At 37.7% G+C, this 12168-nt stretch overlaps 1 protein-coding gene across 1 annotated transcript in view; it reads right to left on the reverse strand.

Moving 5' to 3' along the window:
- Positions 1–478: 478 nt before the first annotated feature.
- Positions 479–12168, reverse strand: part of IFT57 (intraflagellar transport 57) — an 18008-nt gene continuing 6318 nt past the window's right edge. Inside the window, exons 5-11 of the mRNA XM_010282345.1 lie at positions 9548–9616; positions 8889–9011; positions 6329–6400; positions 5036–5167; positions 4042–4104; positions 2132–2198; positions 479–912 (exon numbers count right to left, since the gene is read on the reverse strand). Of these exons, the coding sequence (XP_010280647.1) occupies positions 734–912; positions 2132–2198; positions 4042–4104; positions 5036–5167; positions 6329–6400; positions 8889–9011; positions 9548–9616 (705 nt within the window). The 3' untranslated portion in view covers positions 479–733. The remainder of the gene's footprint in view (positions 913–2131; positions 2199–4041; positions 4105–5035; positions 5168–6328; positions 6401–8888; positions 9012–9547; positions 9617–12168) is intronic.

A 12168-nucleotide genomic window follows, 5' to 3' on the forward strand; every position in this document is an offset into this window, starting at 1 on the left:
TTCTTTGGTCTTATATAGATTTCGTTATCATTGCTTCTGCTAGAGGCAATATAAAAATAAAAATAATTACAAAAAACATCCATAACAGTCTGTCTAGAGGACCACTCCCCCTCCCCCCCCCCAAGATATATTCACACATTTGTGTAGGGCTGCCCTAGGAGCATGCCAATATTATTGAAATATTAGTTTGTTGCTTAATTCATAAACTTCCAATTCGAAGCAACAATTTACTTTTACTTGCAGCTGATAGCAATTTTGACCCAGCCTTTGTGAAAGGATAACACTGTATTCTTTCAATATCATCAGTTAAACACTTTATACTATATGTATGTAAATGGCAATAATACACATTTTAAATGCCCTTCAAATCCTTTGCAAGCAGTTTTCTTTCAGCACTGTAGAATATCAGTATTACAGGCTGCCAGTATCATTCGGTAGACTTTCACACTACATAACATTCTCCAATGAAGCAGAGACATGTTCATTAATAAGAATTTATTAGTGTATTTGGAGGGGATCTGCAGTAAATCTTTACAGCACAAAAGTAATCATGGCTCCATGTTGAGTCCAAAGTGTGCATGTTACTTCTTAAAAGTGCATGACAAGCAACTTGCTAAAAACAAAAAAGAAAAAAAAGAAAGCCCCCCTCCCTGCCCCCAAAGGAAGCCTCTAAACTGAAAAGCAAATGGTAGAACACTGTATTTTGGGCAAACCAAGTCAGCTCAAAACAATTTTAGTAGGCATCTACTGTGGCTTCTGGAATCATTGTTGCATGCATATCTCTAGTCATATTGGATTTCTCTTTCAGCTTTGACTGGAGTAATGTGTGTTCCATTACACCAATTTGTATGTCCATCTGAATGGTTTCTTGCTTCAGTTTTGTTAAGGCCTGTTTAATCTTCACTAGAGGAGCTGTAAAAAAAAAAAAAAATTATAAACAGTGCAACTCCACGTCAGCTACTTAACACAAAAGCATTATTTTCTGTAATTCACTCCTTAAAATTGAAGAGTTGAATGAACAAAAGGGCGTTCCACTCTAAAGACATGATTGTATTGATACATCATTTTTAATATGCAAGACACTTTAAATAGGCGATGACAATTTTGCTGTCTTCTTGACATCTAAGATCTGCATAAAGATGTGCATCAACATTCAGATAGGTTTGTCAATGATGTGTTTTGCTCAGCTGAAAGCCTCATCCCGATACCTGACTCGAGTAGAGAAATGAAAATACCTTCAACAGCAGGACATCTCACCTGTGAAAAGCTATGAAAATGTTTTGTGCTCCATACTTTGTTTCTAATCCCTCACTTCCCACTAATGTCACCCTAGGGATGCTGCTGCTGCATCATATTGCTCCTTGTAATTCTGGGCTCTAGATTTTATCCTGACCTTTGGCCATTCCATAATACAGAAGAGGTGTTGCAAGGCAAGTGAGTAGCTCCTTCAAAGTAAAGAAAGGGTGCACAATATTTCCTTATACAATAACGCTTACAACTACTTAAATAAATTAGCTGTAACAGTTACAGTTAAATATGGATACAGCTTGCATATTTAGCCCTACTGTAACTGGCATCAATTTATTTCTGCATTCATACTTCTTATACATTTGCAGCAGAATGCATTTATCAGGAAAAATCTCAAACAACCAAATCCCAAGTCTGAGACAGACTAATTTATATAGGTATGTAGTTTTACATATTAAGAAAGTCCAAATATCAAAACACTAAAATGAATTTTCTCACTGACTCCAGCTAGCCTTAGTCAGAGAATCCAACAGCCACTGCCAGTAACTATTTCAGAATAAAAAGGGCTAGAACCTGTAACGTGTGAATTTCTTCCAGTGAGTTGATAACTATTAAAAGCAGACACAAACCCTATTTTTTTAGACTTTTACAAATAATTTAACAAAGGGGGTAAATCCTGGAATCTCTACCTTCTGCAAACTTACGTAACCTTTTCAAAGAGGTTTAGACTCCTGATTTTCTTAGACACCTTTTAAAATTTTAATACTGATATTTTAGAGTAGTCACTCATTCTGGTCTTGTTTTATTTTTCTTTAATACAAGACAAATTATCTACCTGTCACTGAGAAAACATGTGTTTGGTTTGAGGCAAAAGCATACTTACCACCATCAGTCATACTGCTTCCTTTCTCTTCTGTTTCCTGCTTTACTCTCTCTAATACTTCTGTAATCTTAAAATAGGTATTTTTTTCTTAATTAAACCAGATGAATGTCAAGTTAAAAAAGAAAACCAAAAAATTATCTGCTGAACAACTGCATTTGTTAAAAAAAACCAACTAATCCTATTTGTTGTATACGGAGGAATAATTTTTTTTTCAAATATTAAGAAAATTTTCATTTAACTTTAAATAAATTAATAGTGTGAAAATTACAGCAAAAAGAGTAAAAAGTTGGCCAAACAGCATGGTGTTCCTGTGAATCTGCATGTCCCAAAACAATAAAAACAACAGTGAAGTGTTGCAGTATGATGCTGGATGGAAGATAGGAGCCAATATCCCCACAGACCAAGGTTCATCAAATGACCATGCCAGCTGCCCTTCTGGAAGTGTCAGGACACCCTAGCAGGTGACAGTGGAAACCTGAGAAACAGCACGGGAGCAAAAGATGGTGCAGCAGTCAAGCGTGCTGCCGCTGGCATGGGTACGGGTATGTAAAATGCACATATGAAGAAAAAAAGTCCATTTCAGCCCTGACTATCTGTCAACCCATTTGCCTTTATAGACAATGAGGAAAAAGCAAATACATGATTCTAAGGTACAGTCTACGTAATAATTTAGTATATTTGCCTGCAATATAAAAATGGCCCTTCATCAAGGCTTCAATGAGCCTTTTCAGTAACAGAAAAGAAACATTGCTGCATATTAATGCATACCTAAAGTGGTACTGGTATCACCAAGTGGGCTGAGATTTGATTGCATGCCTGAAAGCAAATCAGTAGTAATATCCAATGTGTCTAGTTTATCTCAGATATGCACCACTGCATCTACATAGTTTGAAGACTGCCAACTAGTAACATATTCATCATTACTAATCAGCCAATACTTTCCAAAGCACAAATACATTATAAACCTGAAGTCATCGTAAAGTACTCTCTTTTTTAAACTTACTTCCTTGAGAGTGAAATAGAAGGCAGCTCTAATTCTGCAGAATAATCCATACACTCAGAAATCTTTGCTAGAAAACTCTTTTTAAACTGCTGTGTTTATTACCTACTGCAGTTGGACTAGATGATCGTTCTGGTCCCTTCCAACTGAATTATTCTATTCTATTCTAAAAACTCTCAAACCAGTTTTACAATTTCCAGCATGTTCTTATAGTGTGATCTATTTTATGTAACTATTCCAGACACTTTATAATCTAATAAATAAAGTGGGTTTTTCAAACCCAGAGTTGTTAAAAAAAATTTATGCATTGGACAAAAGGTTGAAAAATTTGGACATCAGGCAGTAATTCTAAATGAAATGCCATGAAACATTCAACATGTTGAGGCAGTTAGGCGTTTGGGGATTTTTCTTTAAATTTGTCAGAGCACTGATTTAAAAACAAAAAACAAACCCAGAAAAACAGTTTTAGGTATTAAGATAATTTGACTGGTATGGAAGAATTACTACTTAGTCAACTATTGCTTTTAAGTGCTTGGAAGATTAAAATCTCAAATTTTAAATTTTAACTAAAAATAAGAGCTAAGCTTTTCTTCTCCCAAACAATTTATCAACATGACTTGATTAATCCTCAATAACTCTAGGACGCAGGTTATAAAATACAGAACATCCATCCTCTTTTACAAACTAGGGAAATTAAAAGCTCACAATAGTTTGTCCAAATTCACAGGTTAAAAATCAATGGCAGCCTGTATTTAAAATTTAGGGACTGGACTAGACCGCCTCCACTAAACAAATAGATTAATCTATAACCCAGAAAGAACTGGGTTCATAAAACAGCAAACACTAAATGCCAAGTCTATGAAGATTGTTTTAAAATAAGCGAAAGAAATTATGCAAAGATGTGTTTTACCTCAGAAAGCACTCTAATCCTCTCAGTTACTCCTCCACTTCCCTCCTGGTACTTCTCTTTAGCCTGGAAAGAAACATGTTTTTTGCTGTAATGACAAAGCTGAAGAGGTGTATGCAGATAGCTCAGAGAGAACACCAAAACTTGCTCTCACACGTCCCAGTTCCAGAAACTCTCCCACAAAGTCCCAATGACGTTTACAGCGCTACACATATGAGGACAGGCTTGAAACCTCAGCCCCTGTATTGACTATCATTCAAAAATTTAAAGCAGTTTTAAAAATTGTAATAGCCCTAATATGTACACAATAAGACCTATGTTTTCTAATCATTTACATGAGGAAATAAAGAAAATTTGCCAGAATGCAGACAGAACAGAATCCTGAAACCCAGAATATTTCTTTGTCAATAGTAAATTATCGTCTTAAAGTTTCTTGAAGTTTAATAGTAAGCTAAAGAGAAAGCACAGACATCAAATCCTGTTAGTCATATTTTAATGTCATGCCTGCAAATGGGAAGGCTAGCCTAATGGCAGCTTATACAGGCTTCCTAACTAGCAGATCAAAAAGCTCCTCAAATAGCACTCTACTTGCATAAAACTAAATGAAGTAAAGAAGTCAGAGTGCTTTGTGCACATTAGGACGAGTAATCAATAGAAGAGATGAGTGCTGGACTGAGACTGTGGTTTCTGCACTCATCACAGATGTGTGAACTTCACAGGGAAAGCAGAACTAGCAATTTACTAGCTGCTGAAGATAGGCGACAGATTTATGTAATATTCAGGAAAAAAAAAAATTTACTTTCCCATGTTGAATAGTTGAATGAAAATTGCTAGTTTATCTTAAAAACTATATAATTTGACAGCCAATCAACATTTTCCCTGCTTTATATCCAAGAGCAGAATTCACAGATAACTCCTCCGAGTCTTCTTTGCCTTTGCCCTCACTTAATAGCAACTTAATACTAGAGAAGGCAACAACAAAAGATCAGTGCATTACCTCACTCAGCAAGGCTTGTGCTGAACGGTACTCTTGAACCAAGTGGTCCAACTGATTGTTGATGTACTTTTCCCTGCTATTGATCTTTTCCAGTGTTCTGCTGATTTCATTATGGAGTTTGTCAAGGTAACCCTGGAAAATAATATTCTGTGGGTTAACAGTATACAGATAGTATGCAAAGAGTATTAAAATGTAATGAAGAAAGAGTATGGAAGCCTACAAGTGAGAGAGAAAAATAGTACAGAAATGCTGTGCTTGGCCAACGAAAAATTATTCCTAATGTGTTCTAGTTTGCCCACCTCCAAACCATGTATTTGAAGTTTTACTGATTCCACTCTCCCCTCCTCAATTAATTACAAATGTCAATGTCAGTAAGTTAGTCTAACAACAGTATTTGACAGTATTTTGGGGTTTTTTTTATTAGCACTTATTTTCAGATTGTATTATTCTATTTCGCTCTCTGTAATCAGCATTATGGTAATCCACATGGTATCTGAGGCAAAGGGAAAGCTCTCATGCAGGTGGGTAGGAGTTAACAATACCGTAAAGGTTACAACATCAGAATGAAACTGGATCTGGTGGTCAAGAAGATGAAGAAGCATTTGTACTTAAGCAGTAAACCGTGAAGACTTAGCTGTTCCTGCACTCTTGAGAAATGCAACTGCCATGAGGTCAGCAGCATCCCCAGTAACTGGGGTAGACACAAAGGTGGCAGGGGGAGATCGCGACCACCGACTCAATTGAGGGACAATACAAATTAGACCCCTACCCTTTTGAGGAGCCTGCGCGCCAGTTTGAATATGTGTAACCCATAACAAGCAATGTGGTAATTAGTAGCCAATGAATGTAAACTTAGGAGGGTTCTCTACGGTTTTTGCTAATCACATAAGGGGATAGATGTGTGGCGATTCCTCTGTGTGGTGTGCTAGCTTTGTGGAATACCACTTAGCACCCATATCTGCACAAATGTGCTATACATAAAATACCTCTACTCTGTATGTATTGGCGTGTTGCACACTGGGTATACAATCCCACTTTTGGGACAACACATACATTAACGAACCCTAATATCCCTGTTTAATCCTCACACATGCAACTCTTTTCCACAGGATATTCTGGCAGTCCCACTGTCCCTAATCATCATTATTGTATATCACCCTTTTTAGTTTTACAGCATTAGCACAAATAAAATGAAGGGGAAAAAAATCAATTTCGTTCTTAACGTACATCAAGTAAAAGAGAAAATAAAAATGCTGACAGATCAGTGAAATAGTCTGCACATACAAGACATACCCTAGTTTCTCTCAAAGAAGATTCAATTCCATCCTTATGCTGATGCATTTGATCTACATGAATCCTCCAATCCTAAAAAAGATGCCACAAAGTAAAACACAGGTAAGTACAACTTTTACCTTTCTCTGGTTACCAAACAAAGGCTGGTATGCAAGGCAGGGTCAGTTCTCTTTTATGCTATTACTGTGTGTCATTCTGCCACTGCCATGTTCATATCCAGAGGCACTTGCTTAATGTGAACCAATTTATAAATCTCCTAAATGTCACATGTGACACTCAGATCCATAAACAAACACTGACTCCCTCACTGATACCACCGTAGTTATGCCTTTTAGAGTCTGTTTGATCTCTGTGGAACTATTTCTGCTAGAAACCAGTCTAGGCACAAATACTGAAAATATTGATAATAGCTGCACTAGTTCAGCTTATTCTTAAGATAAAAGGAGTGCTTCAAATACTCAACACTCACCAGTTCCAGACTATCAGATCCCCTTTCCACTTAGCCCTTACTATTATCAGGAGAAGAACAGAAAGAAGTGAAAGAGGCAGACATACCTAAACTTGTTTTTGATAGTGGGACAAAATTAAAAGGGGGAAAATTATTTGCAGCTTCTAGGTCGTAGGAAACGTCCATGGATTCAGGGATGGGGGATGAGAAAAGGTGCTGTTTTAAGTCGATAGGTAAGCATCTTTTACTTAGAAATCAGTTCCAGTTCCCAAGCTTTATCACAAATTTCTCCTTATCAATGCAAACTTTTTACATCTCCCAAACCCAAAGCACAGCTGCAGACAGACTGTGAGTTCAAAGCGAAGCAGAGTAGCAGCACTGCAGAATTACTGCTATTTCAGTATTGTGTTTCTGAACATGCTAAAAAATGCTTTTAAGATTTTTAAGCTTTTGGCACTGTACTGTTTTAGGTGTTAAATAAAAAAAGTGATGTTAATAAATCTTTATCACTTGAAATCAAACCTTAGGAGACTTTCTCGTAAAATAGGTACTGTAAGGATATGTGGAAGGTGACAGTGTTTCCTTCAGTAAGATTATCTGATCAAGGGCCTTGTCAAAAGGACACTAAAGCAAAACATAGAGGCACAAACCTGACTGGCAAACAATAATGGAGGCAGTAACAGGAAAACAAACCTGGCCAGTTACACTAATGGATAAGGGCATGTGGAGTGTGAGAATGTTTGTATTAGCACAATTATCTGATCGAGAACCTAGTCAAAATGGATGATAAGGAAAAGGGGGTGGGAAAAAACCAAAACTGTCAGAGACACAGACCTCTCAGACAAACACTAAGGGAGACAAGGACAAGAAACAAAGCTTATCAGTCACACTCACTGATGGGCTATGAAGAAACTGCAAGCATCACTTCAAAGAAAGTGAACCTGCCCCTTGCAACTGATAAGAATGCAAACTTGGGGGTTCTGGATATTCCAGACAAGGTTTGGTGCAACTATGCAAACCGATGAAGCAACATGCAGGGGAAGCGGGCTGGGGAGGAACAAAGTGGGGAACAGAGAGGGATATAAGAGAGTCTGGTCATGTGTAAACTGTTGCCAGTCAGTCTACTTGTCTGAATGAGCCCTGTGCCTGATCACCGCAGTCTGTCCTATCTTCTTATTAAATTCTTTTTTAATTACCTTTCTGTGAAATCTCACACCCTATCCCACGCATGTATGAGTGCTGCAAGGACTAAGTGCCAGCTGCTGGTGAAAGGGGATATGGGGCCAGCAACTGGAATCAGACCAGGGCTGCAGGTGTCCCAGATCCGTGGTGTCTGCAGCCAGAGAGAGTGGGGTCTCAGTGGTAGCTACAGGAGCAGGTGAGGGTCTCGGCCACCAAGGCAGGATGGGCACGTATCCCAGAATCCAGTTCCTGGGAAGGCCTGGTGCATGTAAAGCAAGTGAGGGGCTCAGTGCCAGCAGCTGGAGTGAGACTGCAGGTCACAAGCCCGTGTGGCTGGTGCCAGCTGCTGAGCTGGGGACAGGCAAATGTTTGCATCTTCCTTAAACCTGCTGTGCACGTGTAAAATTCAACAGCAGACTTTAAACTAGCCATCGAGTAGTAGGCCCTGGATCCAGGCCTGGGTATGAGGCAGGCAGAGGGTATACGCTGGTATTCAGGGGGACCCACACAATCAACCTTTCCTGTGGTTGATAAATTGAACAGTTGAAAGATAAGAAGTTTCTCAGCTCTCTTCCAGGAAGATGTTTTAATAGCTGCTAAACTAAGGGTAAAATTTTTCAGAAGTATGAATATACTGGAAATGTTTAATAATTTAAGAAGTTTCCACTGAATAAATATACGGAAATAAGGTGCCCTGTTAAGTAGCAGAAAAAAATATTCTTATATAATATTGGGAAAAAAAAAACCTACTGAAAATTATTGCTTCTAGAGTTAAAAGCAAGTGACAAAGATTCAAACAAGATAGCGTTGGAGAGTCCATTATTCACAATTGTTGGCATGACAAAAGAAAAAAAGTTGTAAATGGAAAGTAAACAACACTGACCAAAATCACACTTTAATCACCATGTGTACACAGCCATTCTCACATACCTTATTGTCAGTCCTGACTGTAACTTTCAGCTGTGGAAGCACACGTTCCACTTCCAGATTCCACTCTGCTGCATCTGTCGTGGACTGTAAAATCTCTTCTTGCTTTGCAGAGTCATTCACGTCCTACATAAAAATCACAAAGTTTGTATACAAAATATCATCATTATCCATAGTGAGAACTGTTAGAAATCATGTTACAGTGTTCATAGTCAGAAAACTATTTATATCCAGAATGATCTAGACTGCCGATAACAATAGATTTCTTTAACGGCTTTCTTTGAATTCATAAAGACGAGGAATGAAAATAAATACATCTTATAATCATATTTAGAATTGAAAAGAATAAAATGTATATAATATTATAATATATTCCAGAAAGAGCAAGGGATGGAAATCAAAATATATTCAAGAAGCTAATACCATGTTTCCCTAAAAGTCTCTGCAAAAGTATCTTGCAAATGTTTCCAGCAACCTTGCAGTGATAACAGTTCAGAAACTGGATGTATTTTTTTCTTTTAGAATAAGCTGCTTCTGTTTCAGTTGGAATGTTTTTCCAAGTTTAGACTATATCAGGACTTTCACACTTGAATCCAACAGAAATAAATTGCTGCTACAGATGTAAAAATCTCTCAAGAGAAGACTGATGAGTAACAACTTACCGATCTGTACGTTTGTGCCTTTAAAACGTTCAGGTCAATAAAGTTCTCTTCATTGTCCGACTCTTCTTCCTTAAGGAAAATTTCAAAGTAAGACTTCAGTAAATATTGTACAATCTTTCTTCATGATTTTATTTTGCAGAAGCACAGGACAAGGAGTATTAAATTCCAAATTTCTGAGCAAAACAAGACATGGAGAGTTTATGATAATGGAGCTTGTATCTACCTAAAAATCTTACGAAGGGACACAGTATCTGGGACAAGGTGAAAGGTGAAAGCTATGCCACATTTCCCTCACGGTACCACAGTATTTAAAAACTAAACCAACCAACCAAAAAAACCCCCAAAACCTAAGCCCTCTCACATCAAATGGGCCGTTATCAATACTTGTATGGTAACTGTAATTTCTTATGTATTTCCTAAAGCTTTGCATTAAAAATAAAACCAAACCAAAACAAAAACCAAACCACAACCAGACTTGAACAGTTTTCAAGATGTTGTCTGCACTACAGATTTGGAGCTGCAGAATGATGCCACATTTTAAAAAGTGTGCAGAATGATGCAATTCAAATTGAGGTAATTGATTTGTTTTCTTGCCCTTGACACTACACACTGGGCTGATGGTTTTATAGAATTATAGTCTCAAAATCGTATTCCTCAGTGATCATAATTAGCTCAGAGCCCACCACTGCATCAGTCAAAGATGCTTTTGCCATGCGTTACCCTCCATTTATCTATACTGAATTTCACCTGCCATTTTATCACCCATACAGTTCCCCCTTATACACCTTGTCCTTCTGTAGCTCTTCTGTTAGCCATCTTTTCCACCAAAGTCAAATTTCATCATTCACCTCCTTTCTAGACAAATCATGAATGCTGCAATAACACAGGTCTTAAGTGTAGAACCCTTAAAGACTCAGTGAAAAGTTGGGAGCTTATTCCTGTACCTTACCTAGTTTTTAACTAACAGGGACCATTTTATTTTCTTCTGGCACGTTTGGCCCCTAAGTCCCCTGAATACTTGCAAGAAAATAATGGTGACTAGACTGGGACTATCTTTTGCTAGATGGAAAATATATATTTGCACAGCACTTAGAAGAACACATTACAACACTACCATGACAACAAGACTAGTTATCACAACTGAGGAACCAAACTGCAGATTTCCTTGCACAGCCAGCCTCGCTGGCTGCTGTTCACCTAATTCCTCAAGATTTACAAAACTAGGCTTGTCTCTGTCAGCCTCATCAATTTTATTCAGAAGAATCAAAACCAGAAGAACAATCAATGAACCTCATCATTAGCATTTAACTACTGAAAATACTGCTAAATTCAATTATGGATACAGCTAATACATCCTGGACATATCAATATATTGGCAGCAACAGCGGACTGGGGAAAAAAGAATTACATCAGCATATAATTAATCCCTGTAGAACCATTAGGGGCTCCAAAAAAGTGGTTATCCACTTGGTAGAAACATAGCTCAATGGTTTAATTAACACACAAACTCAGAAGAGCTAATAAAATGTTAGTTGTGAAAGTCATGGCCTAAGATACTAACTGAGAGCAAATACAGAGGTTCTTTGAAGGGTTTCAACTGTGCGTAGTTAACTGTTTCCTCCCCACCTCCCAATTTAAACAGCTTAGACCTTAATGAGACACAGAAAAGAGCAGACAGCTGACTGTTTTCATATTTAATGCTTTTAGCCAACAGCTTACATTTCTGAGGCTGGTCAAACATGCAATACAGAATGTTATCTTATTGTTCTCAGAATTATTCAAGGCTTTTTCTGTGGAGACTTCAAAGCTGATAAAAATGCTACCAGACATCCACATCACAATATTTGCATATTGTATGAAATTTAATAATAAAAGTCTGGGAATTTTCTTGGCTAATAAAAATGAGAAAAACAATGCAATACTTAGGAAAACTGTGAGACGAGGACAAAGAGAAGCAAACTCTTCAACTTACATTCTTGTGAACTGTAGTGGCATATAAATTGGGACTATGATCAGAACCATATGATAACATTACTGGCACCTTATTTCCAACTTTTTTGACCTTTAATTTTTCCCAAGCACTTGAAAAATGTGAACACAAAAATGGGACAGTTATGGCATTTTCTATGCAGTATTGCTGGGCCTTAACACTGCAGAAAATTGTTTTCTCCTCAAGTAATTTACTGACCCAGCAGGCGAACACTTCCAGGCTCACAGCTTTCGATATTTTGGTTTTGATCTACATTTATTTTGCACAGAATCATCAGCTTTTGGAGAAGTCAGATGTGAAACTAACTTCTTTTTGTAATTTTCACTTTGTCTTCAGCTAAATTCCCTCTCCAGAAAAATCTTAAGTTTAAATCAGCAGTAAAAAGATTCACTTTGAGAAGACTCTCAGAGGCCTGTGAAAATGACAGTGTCTTGTGATAATGTTACACTACCAGAAACAGTGAGATTCCAACTCTCATAAAAATAATCTTCAATTGCCGAAAGTCAGTCAGCAAGAAACAACTTCTGTTCAACACCCTGTGATGGTGCATCCCTGCCCCCCCGCCTTGCTCGGTAGTCCTTGGCCTTGGAGCAGAGAGTTTGGCAGTTAAGGGCCCCTTGGCTGTACCAAG

Source organism: Phaethon lepturus, unplaced genomic scaffold, assembly GCF_000687285.1.
Source record: "Phaethon lepturus isolate BGI_N335 unplaced genomic scaffold, ASM68728v1 scaffold13602, whole genome shotgun sequence".
Lineage (NCBI taxonomy): Eukaryota > Metazoa > Chordata > Aves > Phaethontiformes > Phaethontidae > Phaethon > Phaethon lepturus.